Source organism: Rattus rattus, chromosome 1 (genome assembly GCF_011064425.1).
Source record: "Rattus rattus isolate New Zealand chromosome 1, Rrattus_CSIRO_v1, whole genome shotgun sequence".
In the NCBI taxonomy this organism is placed as follows: Eukaryota; Metazoa; Chordata; class Mammalia; order Rodentia; family Muridae; genus Rattus; species Rattus rattus.
The window spans coordinates 46,334,196-46,357,019 of NC_046154.1; the positions used below are offsets into that span (position 1 = coordinate 46,334,196).

General features: G+C 36.4%; 1 protein-coding gene across 6 annotated transcripts in view; it reads right to left on the reverse strand.

Moving 5' to 3' along the window:
- Positions 1-22,824, reverse strand: part of Tut4 (terminal uridylyl transferase 4) — a 101,324-nt gene that overhangs the window by 36,012 nt on the left and 42,488 nt on the right. For all 6 annotated transcript variants that reach the window (XM_032900691.1, XM_032900683.1, XM_032900675.1 and 3 more), the window contains exons 9-18: positions 21,487-21,613; positions 19,550-19,669; positions 19,123-19,335; positions 15,975-16,149; positions 13,830-14,524; positions 11,303-11,453; positions 9,427-9,513; positions 6,448-6,551; positions 1,875-1,932; positions 1,680-1,783 (exon numbers count right to left, since the gene is read on the reverse strand). In XM_032900691.1, the coding sequence (XP_032756582.1) occupies positions 1,680-1,783; positions 1,875-1,932; positions 6,448-6,551; positions 9,427-9,513; positions 11,303-11,453; positions 13,830-14,524; positions 15,975-16,149; positions 19,123-19,335; positions 19,550-19,669; positions 21,487-21,613 (1,834 nt within the window). The remainder of the gene's footprint in view (positions 1-1,679; positions 1,784-1,874; positions 1,933-6,447; positions 6,552-9,426; positions 9,514-11,302; positions 11,454-13,829; positions 14,525-15,974; positions 16,150-19,122; positions 19,336-19,549; positions 19,670-21,486; positions 21,614-22,824) is intronic.

Genomic DNA, 22,824 nt, shown 5'->3' on the forward strand with positions numbered 1-22,824 from the left:
TTCCTCAATTGACAAGTGAATGTGTAAATGTAGCACATACACACATACACTGGGGAATAGTATTCAGCTGTAAAGAAAACTGAAGTCATGAAACGTGCAGCGAAATAAATTAGGAAAAAAAAATCAGAATGAGTGAAATAATCCAGATTGAGAAAGACAAACATTGCATGTTCCCACCCGTGCGAAGTTCCCTAGGCTCAAACCTTCAGATGTGAATATATAACAAAGTAACTCCAGAAGCCAGGAAAGTAAAAATGGACCATGGGAGAGGAGAGCAGCAACAGAGAGAAATAGCAGAGTACAAGTGATTTTGGAAAAAAGGGGAGTGGGAATTTTAATTACAGAATGGGAAGGAGAATATTTCAGAAAAAGGAGAAAGAAGAATAAACTAACAGTAAGGATGTATGAAAAAGTCATAGGAATCATGTGACTATCTACCTAAATTTGCATATAATACATATAGTTTAGATGCTCCCTATTGAGTTGCTAGTCAGAGTTATCCAAGAGATGTCCAAAACACAGACTATTAATGTTGCCCTCCAGAGGTTACAATTAACTTCCTCCTGCTTAAGACATCATGTTCTTCTTACTCAGGAACTAAAAATCCACTCCAGTTCTGACCAGAGCGCTCCATGCAAGGTTCCAAGGGAGGAAAGTAGGCAACATTCCTATTCAGCTATGGATACCTATGAACTAATATAGTGACCAGCATGTCACCATTTCAAGGGTGAAATTGCATATTTTGGCAGTAAGCAATGTTTCTCTAATCAGACTGAAAAAACAACAAAGGTTCAACAAGAAAAAAAAAAAAATATATATATATATATACCTAGTATTGGGAACAGAGCCAACTGTGAATTCTATGGATCTTGGAAGAGAACCCATTCACTAAATGAGCATAGTTCCTAACTGAATTCCAAATACCATTCTACCCAGAAAAGGGATACATAGGACTTACTCCTCATCAAAGGAATGTCTCTTTCTAACAGATAGAGATCATTACAGAAAACCACAACCAATCAAATGCAGAGAACAAGTATCCATGTGAATGAAGCCCAACCCAACTGATCCACCTACAACACAACTCTTGAACCTACGGCTCAGAAATCATAGCAGAAGAGGAGACATGAACATTTTAAGACCTGAAGAGCAAGACATTTCCTAGAAATGTCAAGAAGAGATAGCCATGAAATCTCATCAACATAGCTGCTGAAATAAGACCTAAACAAGGACATACGAATACATATAACAGATCAAAGGGGGAACTTTCATAGGGTCTTAGCCCTAGAAGGAGGACTCCAGGCAACTAGGGAATGCTAAGAACAGGAGAAATAGTCTTCCCTGGAGAAGAGTCCCCAAATTGGTTATCTAATATCAACTGAACGGTTCTGAAATCATATACATACAAGTAATTTTATACAAACTAAGTAGACTGTATTCATGTATTTAGGAATATATGTACATACATACATATATATAAACATATACATAAACAACAATTAAGGAAATAGATATCAACGATTTGTGGGAAGAACAGCAGTACATGGGAAGAGAGGGAAAACAGAAAAAAATGTAGTTATATTTTAATATAAATGTATATACTTAAAAGATAAAAATAATTTTTAAGTAAAAAATTAAAAGTATAATTATAGCTGTCTGGGCCTAAAAGAAAAACTTACCAATGTGTTATATAAACTGATATCACCTTCTAGTCCACTTCTCCTGTGTTCAAATTTTACAATAGGCACTTTGGCAGTAGTTATAGGCAGAATGTTTCTTAAACCTGAGGGTTGGGAGGAAAAAAACTTAAGAAAGTTAAATAACTTTTATAATGCTAGAAAGTCTTCGTTTGGAATAAAGATATGAAAATTTACCTGGATGCCTCTTAAGAATTTTCGCCAAATTTTCAATTATTTCCTTACAGTTTAATTTCTGTAAATAAATAAAGAAATATGGTAGGATTCATTTGTCCTACTGTAAATTTTATTTTAACCAAAGTATAATTCTAGCACTTAAAATTTCTGATGAGCATAATGAGCTGTATACTTGTGAACTAAGTAAGAGTTCAAAGACCCACATCGTTAGTATAGACTTGGAGCCTGGTAGAGATGCAGAAGCTCAGGCCTCTCCCACTCTAAGTAATTATAACTGTATTCTAGAAAGATCCCAAGGTTATTCACAGAGACTGAAGTCTGAAAAGCATGAAAAGAATAAAATGATTTTCAGTATGTGAATAAGTTTTTTTACTTAAAGTTATCTGATATCTATCCTTTGGTTTTAAGTGAGTGTATTTATTAAGAATATAATAAGTGGGGCTGGAGAGATGGCTCAGCGGTTAAGAGCGCCTGACTGCTCTTCCAGAGGTCCTGAGCAACCACAGCAACCACATGGTGGCTCACAACCATCTATAAAGAGATCTGATGCCCTCTTCTGGTGTATCTGAAGTCAGCTACAGTGTACTTATTATATATAATAAATAAATAAATCTTTAAAAAAAATATAGTAAGTGGGAGTAAAAGAATAAAATCCTAAGTAGCAATAAATAAATAAGGAAGAAGCAGCAGCAGCAACAGGCATTGTATCAGACATATAATCCAGCGAAGATTGGGTAACCAAAACATTAGGACCCTTTGAAAAGAGAATCCAATGCAGAACATTTGGTCAGTTTACTTCCTGTTTTACTGCTTTAGTTCTGGTCCTATATATTCAATAAACTCTCGCATTCAAAACAACAATAACAACAACAACAACAACAACAACAACAACAGGACAGCTATTTTAGGTTATTCTCTTTATAAACCATAACTGGTATAGTTGCAAAATCTTTAAGATGACATTGTGCTGAAAGTTACAGAACGAAATTAAATATAGGTTTAGTGAGGGCAAAAAAGAACACAGGCACTGAATTTAGACAAACCTAGATCCGAATTTTGAAGTACTAACTGTCTGCATGACTGATCCTTGACTTGCCCCAGCATCACATTACTCCTCTATAAAACCAAGGTAGTAAGATTCTGCTCTACAGAGTTGCTGGAGAAGAGCATAAACCCTGTTCTAAAGCATTCAGTAGTGCAGGCAGTAGTGGTACATGCTTTTAATCCCAGAGAAGCAGAGGCAGACAAATCTCTGAGTTTGAGGCCAGCCTGGTCTACATAGCTCCAGAACAGACAGGGCTAGTGAGAAACCCTGTCTTTTTTTTTTTTTTTTTTTTTTAAGATTTTATTTTATTGTATGAGTACACTGTAGCTGCCTTCAGACACACCAGAAGAGGGCATCAGATCTCATTACACATGGTTGTGAGCCACCGTGTGGTTGCTGGGATTTGAACTCAGGACCTCAGGAAGAGCAGTCGGTGCTCTTAACCACTGAGCCATCTCTCCAGCCCCCGAGAAACCCTGTCTTAAAAACAAACAAACAAACAAACAAACAGCATTCAATAGCAAGCAAGTCTGATGCTAGATAAGCATTTCAAGGTTTTTAGCCATTTAATCATCATTGTCGTCGCCGTCGCAGTCATTGTCATTGTCTTCATATATTCTGTGGGGTTTGTTAAATTTTTCTTTTTGAGGCAGGGTCTCCCCCTTCTTATGTAGCCCTGGCTATCCTAGAAAGCTCCTGTAAACTAGGATAGCCTTGAACTCACAGAGATCCTTGTGCCTCTCCCTTCCCTGCAAGTGCTTGGACTAAAACATGTACCACTACCCCAGGTCCCTAGTATGATTTTGTTGATGAAATATCCAAGTATAATCCTATTACTACTGCACCAACTTTCTCTAGAAAACTCATCCCTCTGCAAATTTAAATGTTATTTTTTTTAAAAGCAAAGGCAGCAAAATTGGTATGGCAATAAAATACAAAATACAACATAGAGAATAATGGCTTTATAAATTAGCTATATTCAACATATATCCCTTCATTCAAGAGAGTATATGCAGCTAAATCTGCAGATTTCAAAGGAACCATTAGTTACTAATTCACATATACTAAAACAAGATGTAACTACCCTTTACTGTGTAAAATATACAATTCTGATTAAGTTTTAAAGGTTTGATGATAGCTCATATGGAATAAAATTTTATTCTTTATAATTGTCCTCAACTTGCCAACACATATACAATTAAAGTCTAAACATTAAAGTTAACAAAGCTATCTAAATCTCTTTCCTATTCCATGAATTTTCATTCTCTGACACATGTGCACAAATAATAATAACTATTATTATTATTATTGTTATTACCATTATAAAAATGGCAATCAATATCTTAGAGTCAGAAAAAAGGATATATAAAAGACATCGCTGCCATTTTTACTTCAGGCCTACTAATTTAAAAATCCTTTCCTCAGAAACACACAGCTGCACTATTCTGCTGAACTCTTTCCTTTAAAAGATTTACGTTATAATCATGTATGCATGAGTATGGACGGGTGTCCAAGGAGGATCGAGGTCTTCATTCCCCTGGAACTGGAGGGTACAGATAGTTTTTGAGCTGCCTGACTTGGATGCTAAGATAGAGACCTGGGTCCTTTGGAAGAGTAAGTAACACACTTTAAGTGCTGAGCAACCTCTCCAGCTCATTGATTATTTTCTAGCAACAGCTATATTGACACTACTATAGAAGCCAAAAAAAGCATGGCCTTGTCCCAATCTTACAAATGGTACTCGATTTTGAAACATAAATACCAACAGCAGGACTAGGAACATGGCTCGGGCACAGAATACTCAACTAGCATACACAGAGTTCTGAGTTCACTCTGTAGGAACACTTGGGATTAGGAGTCAGGAGGGTAAGAAGTTCTATGCCCGACTGGTCTACGTGATACCCTATCATAATGTAGCAGAGCAACAGCACAGCAGATTACAGTACAGCACACCACAGTATAGATAAAAACAAAACCAAAATAGCTTGGTGCACTAGCAGTAATGTAGCCACTGAGTTTTATCTGACACATACAGGATTATTGATAAAATAAAGCCAATAGATGCATTGGTAAAAGAACTCTACAAGGGTCTACTCCACTTCTAATTGCTCCAACAATGCCTGAGACATTTCTTCTCACCTAGTTAGTCCCTTTCTTCACTGGAGCTTAAGAGACTCTCTTTCACATGACTAAAATCTGGAATCAGAAGAGGAAAGTTTACCCATCCCCACTGCTGAGACTCTCACTGAAGAAAATGACTGTCTCCGTCTCAAGGTTATTCAGAGAGCTTTCAATGTCAGAAAATTGTAGTTAGGTTCTATATTACTATTCATCATTCAGTTACATTATAAGCTAAAAAAAATTACCAGAGAGGCATGGAGATATAATAGGAAGAGCGTAAATCCATGACTACACAGCCCTAGATACAAATGCTGGCCCAAAGTTTTCAAGGTGAGTGACGTGAAGTTAAATAAACCGGGTTGTCTTCCCTCCCTCTCTCCCTACCCCTCCCTTTCTTTGTTTCTTTCTTTTTGGTTGTTATTAACGTTTGTTTATGTATGTACTTGTATGGAGGAAGTTGAAGCATCTCAGTGCATATGGAGGTTAGAGGACAGCCTGCTAAAGCTAGTTCCCTTCTTCCACTATGTGGATCCAAGGATCAAATGCAGATGGTCAGGCTTAGAAACAAGCATCTTTACCTGCTGTACTCTCTCTACAGCCCCGAGTTTGTCTTTCAAAGCTTCAGTCTCCTTAATACAAAGTGATAACACTGAGAAAATGGGGTAATTATATCTATCTCAAAGTGGATGAAAAATGAAAAAAGACATGTATAAGTGTATACAACAGCTCAAATGTTACTTTCCCATCCCACACCCCCCAAAAAGATTTTAACCCTCTATCATTAGAATATTTCTTCTATGGGAAAGATGTCAGTGCCTCAAAACTATAATGAATTTTTAGAATCTAATCTATTTATGTTAGATGACTGCCTATAGATTTTACTTACAGAGTATATAACAGCAGGGGGATGGACAGTATGATTCATTTATAAATTAAATGACTACCAGTATTTTCTACTTACAGAGTACATAACAGAGAGAGAGAGAAAAACAGCGTATATAACGGGGGTTTGGGGGGAATATGGACATGACTTCATTTGCTTACTACCAAACAAAAGTACCAGTTTCTCATTGGTTCTAATGAAAACTTTCCAACTCATGGTAAGCTAACTTTTTCACCTAATTCATTTCTATATTCTTATAAGTCTCAAAGACCTAGCTGTTACACTAAAACATGATAAATAGTAAATTTACTTATTTTAATTCTGAACATTTTTAAAAAAATAGATTTCCATATTAGCTGAGTCTAAGTCCTTCCCAAATTGGTAACACTAACCCTTCTGCACCTCACTACTTACACACTGATAAAGAATAATACCATGCATAATAAATATCACACATACAACTAAAATAAATTTACTATTAGACAAAAAGAAACTTTTGAATCTTTCCAAATACTACCTCTTACCTCTGCATTCTCATGGCCTTCCAGAGTCATACAAATATCCAAATCACTATCACGGAATCCAAATCCATTCTTAGAAGAACCAAATAAGCACAATCTTGCTTTTTCTAAGCTCAGGAAAACAAGTGGATGAGTAGGTTAGAGGAGTCATCTAGCATCTACTCACAGCTTAACTAAAATGATACACTGAGAAATTACAAAACATCCAAGCCCAGCTGGCAGCTTTTACTTAGGTTCTCACACCCCATCAGCTAACTGCTTTTTCAACGTTTCATGAACTGTACTGGTATAAACTGTCTACTTCATTCAGATCTACTATTATTCCTATAATCCCAACTGTGATTGATAAAGGTGATATGATAGTTTTATGGGGGATGGCTAAATATGTTTATGAGAAATTATCTAGATTATGAAATCTGAGGTAGAATACCTTAATGCAACTGATATTACTACACGAACTGAATAATAAGGAGAAACTGAGCTGAACACAAATAGTCATCATTTCCTGTTTTCTACCTGGACACAATGTGCCCTGCTCCTGCTGCCATGAGAGGCTCTAATCTCTGAAAATGTAAGCCAAAATAAATCCTTCCATTCTTCCTTAAAAGTGCTTTTCTCAGGTATTTTGTCAAAGCAAGGAGACAACTCTCAGCAAAGAGTATTACTATCTATTTAGATACTAACCAGAAAGGTATAACATCTTTTAATGCCTTGCTCAACCAGCACAAGTCAATCATAAAACCTTGAGCGTCTTCCAACTCAATTATCTACCAGCTAATGTTCTTCAACACTAGTACCAAAGGTTAAGTTCATTTATTTGATAACTCATCTCTTTAAAGTAAACTAGTTCTTTCAGTGTAACAATTCAAGTACTTTTATCACTTCAATATATAGGGCTAATTTTCCTCCTACAGTCAGTTCAATTCACTACCTAAAAATCCTGTTAAGAGTTGTTCCTTCTCATTTAAGAGTTCTCCAATAACACTCTCTCAAATAAGCTATAACTTACAGGTTTAATTACACATTTAAATTTATTTACTTATTAGTGAGGGCATGCAATATGCACATCTAGTCAGAAGACAACTTGTGTGGGTTGGATGTCTTTTTTTACTATGTAGGTCCCAGGGACTGAACTCAGATTGTCGGACTTGATGGCAACTGTCTTCACCTGCTGAGCCATCTCATTGGCCCTTAATTACATAGCTAGACAACAAATCCCATGCTCTGAAAACAATCCTTCCATGTAATACTAATTAAATTTCAATGATAACTAAGAAGGATAAAAGACGCTATAATGCTCACTCATGTCAGAGCATATATAACAACACTGGTACAACATAGAGACTTAGCAAGGCTCTATGCAAAGATGGCATATAAATTTGTGATGCAGTCCATGTATTTTTAATTTTTAAAACTTTATTTGTGCATGTGTATGTATGCACCACAACACATACGTATGGAGGGCAGAGAACAAGTCCCAGAAGTTGGTTGTCTCCATCTACCTCCTGGGTCTAAGAGATCAAATTCAGGTCACTAGGCTGAGCAGTTTTACCCAATAAGCCATCTCCCCGGCCTAAGAGGTCCAGACTTTTAGGGGTTTTACTTTGAAGTCTACTAAACAAAACATTCTTTAAAGTATTTTTAATATAAAATACTGCAAAGCATGAGACTTTAATTTTCAGATATATAATATATTCACAAAAAACAGGCTATGATGATAAAATAAAATTGAATATGAGTTTTATTTAAAAGGGAGTGAGGAGATGTAAGCTTAGCCAGATCCTCATCAATTAGGCTAGGCTAGCCAATTAGAAAGCACTAGGACAGGACCTCTCCAGTACTGCGGTTACAAATGTGTGCACACATGAGTACATGTATGCACACAAGCATGCAAGTCCCTATAGAGACCAAAAGAAAGTGTTGAATCTCCTAGAGCTAGAGTTACAGTCTACTGAGCAATAGTATCGAGAACCAAACTCAGGTTCTATGGAAGAACAAATGTTTTCAACCACTGAACCATCTCTCTAGATCCTGATTCTGGGAATAAAACTCAGGTCCTCATGCTTACAAACACTACCTAGTAAGGAATCTTTCTAGCCCTAAATAAATTACTGTAAATATCCTTTTCTAAAACATGTAATCACAAAGTTGATTCTTCATTCTCATGCTAAAAAAAAAGAAAAAAGAAAAAGAAAAAAACCTGTCTCTTCTAATAGTTTGAAGCAAAAGCCTTCATATCATGCATGGCTTCTTTCTTTCCTTTACATTAGACATGCTTCAGCAGTTCCTGTTAGTTCTATCTTCAAACATAATCCAATTCTGACCACTTACCTCTGGCACTACTGTGCTTCATCTGTACTTATGTCGCAGTTCTCTGCAATGTTCTTGCTTGTACTCTCATAGTGCTACAATCTGTTCACTGAGATCGTATCATTTAATGCTACAAATTCTACAAGGCTTTCATTAAAAGAAAAGTCCTTCTATCATTGTCCAAAAGATTCTAATGAGCTAATCCTTAAAATATCTCTATGACCTCGTCTTTCTATTTACAAGCGATCTCACGTATTGGAATATGTAAACATACTGAACCTCCCAGTTGGTCTCTAAACACGTCAGGTATAGTCTTGGTATCTACCCTTTCTTTACATAATGTTCTCTCTGGGAATTCATATAAATGTTCCTTCATATTATTCAAACTCAACTCAAATGCTACCACATGAGGGATTTACTACCCAACCTAGCATTTCTTTTATCACCATACTTTTAATGTCATTTAATATTTACTGAAATATTTAATTTATTTCTTAACTTGACTACTATACTGTCTTAAATATACTCCTCATGAGAGCAGTTTTTATCTCTTTTATTAGTAATACAACCACAGAAACTAGAATAGTACATAATATATAAGTTAATAAAAATCAACCTCAAAACTATGTGATTACAGTAACAATATCGACCAACTTTTAGCCTATGACATACCATCATATTCTTTTTGAATAAACTTTTCCAAGCCGATTAAAATTTGTTCCCTGTTGTGTTGTTCAGAGCAAGGCGGTGATAATTCATCTAGAAACATGAGAACAGAATACAGTAATTTTTCAGGTTTTTAACCTAAAAACTTTGACTCTCAGTATTTTTACTGCTTATTTACTTTTATGACTTTAAACCCTAACTGAAACTAGAAAACAGGCAAGGAGACAGAGAAAAAACTTAAAGTATATCTACATATTACATAATTTCCCTATATTCTGCACATGCATTTACCTTTTGAAAGTTATTAATACTGCTTCCTTCAGATACTTAGCTCTTTCCCACACCTGTCCTCTCCTCCATCTCTATGCGTTCAGTTACCAGAGCACACACTAAAATCTTGTCAAGATTTCCATTTTCCCTACAAATGAAGCCACGTCCCTGAAACCTAATCACCGCACCCTGATTTACTTTATCTATTTCAAGTTGCCTACCACAAACCAACAAATGATTTTCTAATATTCTTGCAGTTTTCCAGTCTTCATTTATATTACTTTTTCCTACCCAACAGAATCATCCAAATGTCATAACATGTGTCCCTCACCCCTTCTCCAAAGACACAATCTCAAAACTCTGTATAGTAATGAAAATAATGTAAGACTTTACTTAGAACTCTGTTATAATTAATTAGATTAACATTTACTTTTATGAATGGAAATGTATCAGGCTGGAGTAATGGCTCTGTGGTTAAGAGCACTAGCTCCTATTCCAGAGAAATTCAATCCCCTGGACCCCGATGGTGGCGCACAACTGTTTCTAACTCCAGTTCCAGGCTATCCTTTTTTTCATTTGTTATTAATATTTGTTTATTTATTTACTTGTATGGAAGAAGTGAGACTCAATTCTGATGAAGCTATTTTTTTTTTTTTTTTTGTTCTTTTTTTCGGAGCTGGGGACCGAACCCAGGGCCTTGCGCTTCCTAGGTAAGCACTCTACCACTGAGCTAAATCCCCAGCCGCGAAGCTAATTTTTGATAAAGAGTTTAATTTCACAGCTCTGAGACTGCTAACACAGATGGTATTAAAAGGAAACAAGTAATTGTAGTAGATTGTGAGAAGCAGGTTTCTCCTTATTGGAGAAAAAAAATGAAAAATGTAATGGTTCAGAGTAGGAGATTCTGTGAAATCATGTTTAGGCTAACATAAATAAGATGACTACATATAGAAAAATTTGGAGGTAAAATACTAACACAGGTATTTTCTTGCTCTGAGAGAGCTTATAAGTAACAACATTCCAGTAATAACACATGATGGGTGTGGTAGCACAAACCACTAATCCCAGCATTCAGGAGGCAGAGGCAGGCAAATGTTAAGAATTGGGCTCAGAGAAGACTACACAGGGAGACTCCACCTCAAAAATGAAACAACAACAAAAAATAGAACACCGTGTATTCACATCTTGAATCCTAATACTATTCTACAAAGAAAGAAATTAGAGCACCTTGGAGAAAAGTCCAATTCTAGTACTAGTCAGAAAATATACACAATGAGCCTGGAGTATCTTGTTAGTTCCGAAAGAAAGAAACCTAAAAACTGATAAAAACCCACACACTGATGAGGTTGTCAGAGACACAAGCTCCAACAAGTTATATTGGGTTACACCCACAAGTATAAGGTTTACAATGAAATAAAGAAATGACTGGTGACAGAGGTAGTACCCATAACTTAATAAAGCCGATTTAAGAACATGTGCTATCAACTGGGCATGGTGGCACATGCCTTTAATCCTAGCACTGACCAAACCAAACTGAAAAATTGTTTTTAAATGAGAAAAATATTCAATATCTAACAATCTACTTCAGGTAGTTATAGTACCAAACACTTACCAAAACATCTTTTGCATACTAAATCAAGTATTTCTCGAAATCGGTTTGTCATTGGTGGTAGAGGTTTTAGATCAATTTTCCTGAAATCCTCTGGGCAATCATTTTTTGAATGGCCATCCTTTTTGCAGATGCTGCATACTATTGTTGGCGGCTAAATAATGGTTAAAAAAAAAAAAAAACTAATGAACGTTTAAGTTGTTTCATCGCTTAGAAAGCAGATCCAAAAATATAGCAGCAACAAACAAATTGTAGTTAACTCAATTCGATAACCTACTCAATTCAGGAGATTTTTGTAAAAAGTTATGATGGCAATTAATATAAAAATTTGTTTTAATTGCTTTTCTCTCCCATTAAAATTACATAATTAACAGTTTACTCAGAAATTAGTAGCCAATGCAAAAGGTCTGTATTATTCAAACAACTTGATCAACTCCCAAAAGAAAGCATATCCAATATATTTATTTGTCTGGTTTTCTCCACTACACAATCATTATCTTTATTTTATGTATATGGGTGTTTTGCCTACAATTGTATCTGTAGACCATTTGCACGCTGGTTCCCTGAGGTTAGAAGGAATTTCGTGCACAGAAACCAGAGTTACAGATGACTGTGAGGTATAGGTGCTGGGAATGGAACCCAAGAGCAGAACACCAGACAGGTGAGTTAAATAGTAAACATTTAAGCCAACAAGTTACAAAAAGTACACATGCTTAAGGAAGATCCCTGTACCCTCACTGTTACTATCTGTACCTAAAGAGTTTCCCACCAATATTAGCTTAGCCATTTACATAGCCATAAACTCTGATTCAAATTATACAAAGGGGACTGGAGAAATGGCTCAAGATTAAGGAGCACTGGGTTGTGGATTTAGCTCAGTGGTAGAGCGCTTGCCTAGGAAGCACAAGGCCCTGGGTTCGGTCCCCAGCTCCGAAAAAAAGAGAAAAAAAAAAAAAAAGATTAAGGAGCACTGAGTGGTCTTGCAGAGAACATGGATTCAATTCTTAGCACACATAAGCACCAGTTCCAAGGGACCCAATATCTTCTTCTGCCCTCTACTCAGGGTATCTGGCATGCAAATGCTGAGCAGACACACATGCAGGTAAAATACCCAGAGATATAAAATAAAAATTGTTTTTTAAAAACTGAATCTTATCTTATGTATACGTATGCACCTGAGTGTGTGCAGTGCCCACACAGGGCAAAAAGAGAAAGTTGTCCCCTGGAACTAGAGATATGAGATGAGCTAACAAGTGGATCCTCCACAAAAGCAGCCAGTGCTCTTAACCACCTAGTCATCTCTCCAGTCTCAGCTAAGCAGATTTTTTTTTAAAAAAAAAAAGAAATACTAATTATGGATAAAACAATAATTTTCCAGCTCCTCTCCACACCACCCTCCAATAATCTTCTATGCTTACAATTCAGTCTAATAATCATTTTCCACTTCTGAATACAGATATTTAGTTATGTACACAGCACTTAAAGAATGCAATTTAGCTAAACTTTCGTTAGCAAAAGTTATTGCTTATTGTACTATTATTCACTGCAGTAACTTCTACTTAAGGTGAGATTTTTTTTCACTTTAAAAGAACAGTAAGTACTCCTGTAATTCATAAAGGACATTAAAAAGTCCAGAAAATTTCAGTAGCAGGACATAATCTAGATTCTCCATTTTTTGACTCTTGTTCATTCATAGCTCCACCTACAACTTACCAATATAGTTACAAATTCACATCACAAAAAAAGAGAAAAATTAACTAAAACTTAACTTTGCTTTCTTTTTCTTTTTTCTTTTTTTTTTTTTCCAGAGCTGGGGACCGAACCCAGGGCCTTGTGCTTGCTAGGCAAGCACTCTACCACTGAGCTAAATCCCTAACCCCAACTTTGCTTTCTTTTTAAAGAGGAAAGTGTGTGTGCACGTGTGCACGTTTGCGTGCAAATGCGCACCCAGAACTTAAAAATATAGATTGCTTTCTTGTTGCGCATACCTTTAATCCAAGCACTCAGGAGGCAGAGGCAGGAAAAACAAACAAAACAAATAAAACAAAAACCCCAAACCATATACATATACACACACATACTGTTTTGCTAATCTGAACTGCATAATAGCAGATAAGTCATTTTATGTATAAAGAAATAGAATGCCAACTACTGGTAGAGTAATGATGCGTTCTTATAGTTTATATGGGCTCTATTTAACTGTAACTACATGGCTAGAGAGATGGTTCAGCAGTTAGGAGCACTAGCTGCTCTTCCAAGAAAACTTGGGTTCAATTCTCAGCACCCACATGGCAGCTGGCAACTGTCTGTACGTCTTGTTCCAGGAGATCTGACATTCTCATACAGACATACACCAATGTACATAAATTAACTGCAATTATAGGAGAAAATGTAAATAAAAGTCAGATACATACCAAAATATCATTCCAAAACAAGGACACAAGGTATTTTATGTTAGTACTTATGAATCTAAAAAGTATCAATGGTCATATAGTAACCAAAGTTTTACAAATTGTTTACTGTATCCTACCTTGCCAGAGGTTAAAATAAACTTATCAAACACATAATATAATTCCTGGGAGGGGAGGTTATCATCATCAATAAGGTCAGAAGCAACTTCTGTAGCTTTGCAGTTGCAAGAGGTAGCAGATATGTTGTTGCACACAATCTGATGTGAACTCTCCATTTCTAAATTTGATCTACAGTCTGTTCCAGCAGATCCAGCTCCATCAGGGGTCCCAGTGCAATGACACTGGCTGAGTTCCTTCTTTAAAGAAGTTTCTGAAGGTGTTAAATCACCTTGTTTCTCAGCTGATTTTTGCTGTAATTCACTGCCTTCACTGCCAGTAGAAAGCGATGAAGAATCTTGTCCATGGTCAGCCAAACCTAGTTCATTTACCAATAAACGGTCATTATCAACAATACATCTCTGTGACGTAAACTCCATTTCATCATATTTAAGAGGTTGGCCTCGTTCCATATTTACTTTTTCTGTACTTTCTCCAAGAACACAACCATTGGTTGCCGAGCAATCAGACTTCACTGGTTTCTTGTTGCTTAGCTTCCCTTTCTCTTTTTTCTTGAGATCCACTGTAGATTTATTTCCACCCTTCCTTTGGGGACAGGCAAAATATCGATAAGCTGCCCTGAATCTCTCCACAACATATTCATATACAAGCTGGCTGTTTAAGCTCCGTGCAACATTCCTCTTGACTGAAAATGGATCTAGTTTTAGGAAAAAAAAAAAAATCAACAGTTAAGTCTCCATTAGCAAATCCCATCTCCATGCTCATGCAAACAGATCTTAACTTCTAGCCTATCAACAGAATACAATTTCCCAAAGTTTTCTAGTCCAGGATCCCAGTGAGTTCTTGAAAACAGAGCGGAAGTAAAACAAATGTGGAGTCTTTTTTTTTCTTCCATAAAATTAAAAGGGAAATATTAATTTTAAGGAATTAGCTAGTCAGTTCAATAATTACAATTACAAGCAAGAAATCACAAGAAGCTGTGCCACTCTGTTTCCCCAATATACTGTCACTAAATGAAACATTTCAAATTCCAGTACATGTTGGGAGTAGGTTAGATCAAAAGCAATCATATTTCAGCCTTATGTTAGATCAAAGCAGCCATACTTAAGCCTGGACCTGTAGCTCTGCTTGAACTTAATAGATAGAATAAATCTTGTTGTCAGGTCGCTTAGCACTGGTGGGCAGGTCACTAAGCAACCCACCCTGTACTGTTCTTCCCACTGACCGATTTACCCAGCCAATATCCTGGTCATCGAGCCAGACTCATTCCTTTGTGGTTACCTAACCCCTCCCCACATCCTGCTTCTACCAGTATATCTTCTGCCTGAGAAAAATTAAAAATTGTCAGCTTCATCAGATCTCTTGACTTGCTGTCCGTTCTTTGCATCTCTTGTCCCTCATTCTCTCCTAGGTGGACCCCAGACCCTGGACGACTGCCCTGCAGGACAGGGCAAGTACATACATTAACAATCTCATTTCTTGGGCTGGAGAGATGGCTCAGAGGTTAAGAGCACTGACTGCTCTTCCAGATGTCCTGAGTTCAATTCCCAGCAACCACATGGTGGCTCACAACCATCTGTAATGAGATCTGATGCCCTCTTCTGGTATGTCTGAAGATGGCTACAGTGTACTCATATACATAAAATAATCTTAAAAAAAAAAAAATCTCGGGGCTGGAGAGATGGCTCAGTGGTTAAGAGCACTGACTGCTCTACCAAAGGTCCTGAGTTCAAATCCCAGCAACCACATGGTGGCTCATAACCATCTGTAATGAGATCTGACGCCCTCTTCTACAGTGTATTTACAGATAAGTAAATAAATAAATAAATAAATCATTAAAAAAAAAATCTCATTTCTTGTCATAGTGCCGTTCTGAACCAGGATCTCACTCTTGTAGTCTAAGCTGAACTGAATCTCATTATAGCAATTCTCCTGCCTAAGCACCCCAAGTGCTGTGACTGCAGACATGAGCAACTACATCTGGCTTTTTGTCATAGCGTAATTATATGCTTGAAATTTGATGTGGAACTCAGTCAACATCAATCATCATTTTCTTTATCTTACCCAATGAAGTAAGAGTAGGATTCAGTGTTAAATGATGGGGAACACACACAAATAGTACAAATATGCACAGCGTATTATCTCACCTTCAATTGCTATCCGTCTTTTAGGCCAGTTTTTGTTCTCTCTAGTTAAAATATCTTGTATCCGTACACATATGACATATTCCTCCAAAGCAAAATCCAGTGTGTAAAATTTTAGCAGCTCCAACCACAACTGTCCTAGGGGTACCTGATTTGGTGCTTCCAATGTTAAAGGAGACTGGAAAAAAAATTAAGTGCATATATTTTCAAAAACAGGCACAAAAAACACATTTTTTTAAAAAAAAGCAATCAATCAGTTTGAATTACAGAAATCCAAGGAATTCTGTGTTCTTTTCATTAAGCCAGTGATCATCAAGTTTGAGTGCACATTACAATCACCAAGTGAGCATGAAATTCCTTATCACTTCTAAGAATCTGATTTAACTGATCTGGGGTATTTGGCTGCGGACAGGGTTTTGTATGTGTGAGTATGTGGAATGAGAACACTGTGAATGAAACCCAGGGGCTTGTCAATGTTAAGCAAATGCTCTGCCACTGAGGTACATCACCAGTCCTTATAGGTTTTTCTGTTTCTTTGTTTCTATGAGTCCATGTGTGTTCTTGAGACAGGGCTTCATGCTGTAACAAAGGCTAGACTCTAATCCAAGATACAACCTTTTAAGTATTGGAATTACACACAGAACACTAGTCCTTTAAATTTTGTAAAGCTCTTTACAGTGAAGCTCATGCACAGTCAAGGCTGTAAACTACTGGACAGATATTACAAATTCTTGTTGCAAAATCTATCTTCAAAAACTAAAGAAAAAAAATCGACATTCAGCAAACACATCTTTAATACCTATTATGTTCCTAGATTTGTGCTAGGGATGTTGTAACAAGAAAAGCTCATATTTACAACACATAATGGTTACCGTCCTTACTCGCGCTTCTGAAACCTAAACCTACATTAACAATTTTTTGAAACACGTACTGCAGAGCAAGGCTCTGACTGAGACCACTGCCTACTGTGTCTGTGCTGTGAGTCACCACACTATACTAACACCAAGTAAGGCAAACTCCTATTCTACAAACACAGAGATAATTTCAACAATTGCAGTGAAAACTTAAACGCTAAGGTATAATTTCGGATACTCTTTGGAAAAAAGTTTACTTCCCAAGAAAAGAAAACAATTAAATAGTAAGTTAGAAGCAGCTAAGTGCCATGAGGATAAAAGGTTGAACAGAACAAAGGTGGGACTCTGGGACTCTAGGAACAGAAAAAAAATTTAGTGTTAAACTCAGTGTCAGAGATCAGTTTTGTTGAAAACTCCTGACCTGATTGAAAAAGAAAGGTATTATAAGAACGGGGAACAGATAAACATATATAATACAAAAGGGTGACTAGCTTTAACATGAAAATCAGGTGATTCTCAACATCACAGGAAGGAAGAGGGGGGAAAAGGAGAGAACAACACTGAAAGCTAGTATAACAGAGAGATGTAGAAGCAGCAAAGACTGACCCGATGACTATATGCTTTTTTCTGTATTATATGAGATGAAAAACAACTGAACTGTGTTTGTATGAGGAGAAACAGGGCAATGTCTGACTTGACTTTTTAACAATCACTCAGATTATTGTGTCGGCGAATAAAGACCAGGAGCACAAGCCGGGTTATCTGTTTGAAGACTAGAGCAAAAGTCCAGCCCAGAGTAACAGTGGCTAGAACCAGGATGGTTAACTGGATGCGGTGAAAAGGAATGGAACTTTGGATACATTCTGAAGTAAAGATAACAGGATTCAAGATTTCTGAATTACTTGATAAAGGGTTTTCATGAAAGAAAAGAATAAAAGATGCTTCTAAAATTTTGAACTGGATGCTTGAAGAGACAGAATACTATCAATTAATGAAACATGGAGCCTTCAAGTTTGAGAGTAAGACCCAATGTTGAGTTTAGACATAAAAAGATACCTAAGGCAACACTAAATAGGGAGTTATATATAATCACAGGATTCAAATACAGAGTACTTTTCATCCCACAGACGGCACTTAAAATCAAAAGGACTGGACAGCATCGCCTATCAAAAGAAAGTAGAGAAATCAGAAAAAGATCATAAGTCAAGCTTAGCACTTCAACATTAACTGACCTGAGGAAAAGAACAAATCAGCAAAGAAAACTGAGAAGGACTACACAGCAACAACTGTGGTGGACTGAAGTAATCAACTGGAAATGCTGCTCCATCAAAAGAGGGAATTTTAAGTGCCTATGAAATTTAACAAATAGAAGCTGATACTATGTTTTGGCAAATTGATAATAAGACAGAGAAAAATAAAAAATGGATACTATAAACAAGTCTGTTAGTTTTACTACAAAGGGAAAACAAGCAATAGATGGGAGGAAGGGCACCTAACACTTTTCTTTAAAATGGGAGAAATAGCAAAATGTTTGATTCAATAAAGTGAAAAACTGGTAATGGGAAGATAACTAAAATGCTAGAGTAATAAATAGTTTTAATTATTTTAGATTAATTAAAAGGCAATGGAGAAGATGCCAGTGGATTACAAAATGGAAGTTCCTTTAGAAAAAGGTAACAAGTATAAATGACAGCAGATGACAGTGAGTTTACAGACCTCTTTCCATTGCTTCAGTATTCTCAGTAAACTAAAAATCAAGATAATTAACTGGGAATATTGAAAATCAGGGAGGTGCAATTCAGTGTTGAAAAGAGTAATTATTTCAAGCACAGTACATCTATACTCTTAGAATAGCTTCTGAGGGACAGAATTCACGTATATTTGCCTATGGTTATCTAGCACTCAGGAAAATGCTTGGAGCACAGCAGTTCATTAATAAGTATGTGCTGAGCTAATTAAATAAGCAAGCCATCCCCTCACAGAGAAAAGACTTACTTTTCCACACAATTTGACTACAAAATCCATAATATGCTTAAGCTTTAATGCAAACTTAACTCATAAAGGGAATTTTACTGGTTTAAATGAAAATGGAAATAAAATTACTTGACAAGATTCAAACAATACATGAAATAAATTTATTAATCTTAGTACCAAAACTAAACCAGATTAATTCCTCACTTTATAGATGAAGAAATGAGACCAAGAGGTCAATCTACTGCTAGTCAAGTAGTTCACTGACAGTAACATAAATTCTACATATAGAAAAGCCAAAAGCAGAAAACAAACCAAAAGCTTACTTTGCCATGTTTGGCCTTCACAGCATTACTTTGGTTGTCTGTCTCTGTCTTCCTGGTGTCATCTTTTGGTTGGTCTGCCTTAGCTGTGTTGTCATCAGCAATTAAGCTTTTCTCAGTTGCACTGCTTGAATTATACTCCCACTTCACAAACTTCTCTTCTACTATGCCCTTCAGCTGAAAGTCATCCATTCTTTTTGGGTCAAAGCCGTCAATCTACATAAAAAAGGCATTCCAAATTGGTAACAGAAAAGTTATTTAAAAAACAAAAAGGAAAGAAAAAGAGAAAATATAAAAAAAAAAAAACAACTAGAATTCTACCTTAAAATTTTTGAGTACAACACTCAATAACTACATATTCATGCGTACACACACACACACACACACACACACACACACACACACACACACACTGCAAACTCATCCTTACCCAACTTCCAAGTAAGCAAGGAAGAAGAGGGGGTTTTCTTTGTTGAAGAAAAAACATCACCATTAAAGCAAAGCAGTAAGAAGGGATTCCACCATCAGTTTGGGAGTCGATATAGCACAACTGCAAAATAAAAAAAATAAAAAAAAGTCCTAGCATTAAGCTTTCTTCACTCAAGTAAAACACAGTAGCTTGTTCTTCACTGTGTTTAAAAAAAAAAAAAAAAAGTCCAAACAACGATGAAACCTAAGAAATAATCTGAAATCTCACCATTCAGAATACAATACCCATGTCTCCTGCACACATGCCCACTTTTTTGATACAGGATTTTACCGTGTAGCCTAGCCTTGAACTTGTAAGCATCTTGCCACATTTGCCTTACGTGCCCAAGTGTTAAAATAAATTGGTCCTGCTCAACTCTTATCTCTGGGAATATCATGTGCCATAAAGAATTAGTTCCATGGACAATTTTTCCAAAACTATAAGGTTCAATGTCTGATGAGAGAGAAGAATCGTGTTCAAATTCCCCTCTCCAAGTGAACAGCCAAGACCAAATCACTCCCGAACTACTAAGTCTTTTATTTATGAAAAATTTACTTATTATAGGACCACTTTACAGTATTTTTGTGTATTGAGTCATTTGCTTCCCTTCTAGCAAGAGAACAAGTAAAAATCCTAATGTAATGGGGCTGGGATTTAGCTCAGTGGTAGAGCGCTTACCTAGGATCCCAGGCCTGGGTTCGGGTCCCCAGAGAACCAAAAAAAAAAAAAAAAAAAAAAAAAAAAAAAAAATCCTAATGTAACCCGTATGTATGCCATGGATCCCAGCACTGGGGAGGCAGAGACAGGTGGAGAGGTCAAGCCCGTCTGGTATACAGAGTGAGTTCCAAGACAGCCAGGGCTAAAGAAAATGGTCTTAAAACGAAAAAAAAAAAAAAAAAAAAAACCACCAATATAATGATTCATTATCATAGTGCCCATTTATAGTGCTACAGTCTAAACTTCTAGTTCCCCTTAGTCAAGTACAGTTCAAAAATACTGAAAAGTAGGCTCAAGTTGTAGATAAGTGCAGAACCCTTGCCTAGAATGAATGAGACTCTGGCTCATTCCTCAGTGTTGGCATGAATCAAAAATAAAGTTTTAAAAATAAGTAATGGTTAGGAGGGCAGTGGTGGCACACACCTTTAATCCCAGCACTCAGAAGACAGGCAAAGGGATCTCTGCGAATCAGCACCCAGCCTGATCTACAGATGAGTTCTGGGGCAGCCAAAACTATACAAACCTTGTCTCAAATAAATAAATAAATAAATAAATAAGGACTAGGAGAGAAGGAGGGAGGGATGGAGGGAGGGGAGGAAGGAGAGAGATTACTCTTTAAAGGGAGATTAACAGCACTCGTCCTTGTTGAGGACCTCAATTCAATTCTCAGCACCCACATGGACGATTAAAACTGTCTGTAACTCCAGTATCAGAGGCTCCAACACCCTTTTTCTCACCTCCCATGTCCCAGATACCCAAGATATACATTTGAGAAAAGCACCTGTGTGTACAATAAATACAATAAATACAATAAATAAATCTGAAAGAGAAATGTACATAAATTAAGTGGAAAATTCTAAAAATAAACAATTTGCAAGTTTAATGTACTGCACTGTCATAAATGTCCTATTTTATTAGTCTCTTACTTATAAATTAAACTTTATCACAAATATGAATAACGAAAAAATATTATAATGGCTCAGTGTCATCTATAGTTTCAAGCATCAACTGAGGGACGGATAAAGGAACTTATTACATGCATATAAAACCTTATTTTAATGTCTACGATGAAATTGGCCACACAATTTCCCACGGGAGCTGACAACTACTTTCTCCTACATATTATGATTTATATGTCAAAACAAGAAAAAGCTTGACTTATTTTCTTCTGTTCCACTTACCTTAGCCCAATAGCGAAAAGCTAACACTAAGGGAGTGAAGACCGGTTCCACTTTGCCAAGAGCAGCAAGTAAGTCAGTTGTGAGACATGCCATATCATTTCCTGCACTTACTCTACATAGTAAACCACTGTGAATGAGAAACAATTTCACCGTATTAATGCCTTTAAAAGAAGAATGCTTCAAAATCCCCACAGGTTATCCTTTTCAGTCATCGTATTTTAAGAACCAAAACAGTTATTACAGGAACTAGAGAAATGGCTCAGTAGTTAAGACCCTGAACTACTCTTGTAGAGGACACTGGTTTCATTCCTAGCACGCACAAATAGATATAATTAAAAATAATTGCTTTAAGTCATAGTACAACTTGTCTTCTGTTTAGTTATTGTGTATGAGCACATGTGTGCCATGATGTGCATGTGGAAGACAGAGGACAATTTGGGGAAGTTGGCAGTCTGCTTCATGTTAAGTCCCACAGATCAAGCTCAGATGGTCAGGTTTGGGGACCAGTGACTTTATCCATGGAGACATCTTATCAGCCTACATTTTTGGGAGAAATAAGGACAGGATCTGGCTATAGCTCAAGCTATGATTACAAGCACAAGCCACCAACAATACTAACATCTTCAATGTCAATATAGCATACTTCTAGTTCATTCTCTTTTGCTTTGTCCATGATAAAATAAATTAAAAAACAAAAACAAAAACAAAAACAAATGTACTAGCTATACTTCTCAACTTTCGTATTCAAGCTTTCATAATTTTGTGGTTGCTATCAAGTTAAAGGTTAGAATTTACTTATCAATCCATGACTCATGCTTTTGTAGAAGTGAAACAGGAGCTGCCTTAAGTAGAATGAGAGGAATACAGTAGAGAATATCTAGGGGGAGGAAGGGGAATAGCAAAAAAACAAAATGAATCTGAAGCTCTATGTCCCATAATGGCAGTTTAATACAATGTTTATAAAAAAAAAAACCAGTTTTCTGTTTTGTTGTGACCTACTAGAAGTCAAATGCCTATTTTCCAGTATTGATTTTACCTTAAAAGATATAAATTTGTACAAATGCTTATCCCCTCCCAGTCTCAATTTTCCAATTTACAAAGTAAGGAAGTTAGGTTGGAAAGATGGGTTAACCAGTCTGAAGATCCTTGGATCCCTTGGATCCCACCCTGGAACCCAGGTGATACTTTGAAGGAGAACACTAAGATTATGAAGTCTTCTAACATTGACACATGTATCATGGAAAACAAATATTCATACATATACATTCAATCTCATTAAAGTAGATCTCCATAGAACCTTCTGACTTTAAATTTAAAAACACATTATTAAACTACAAG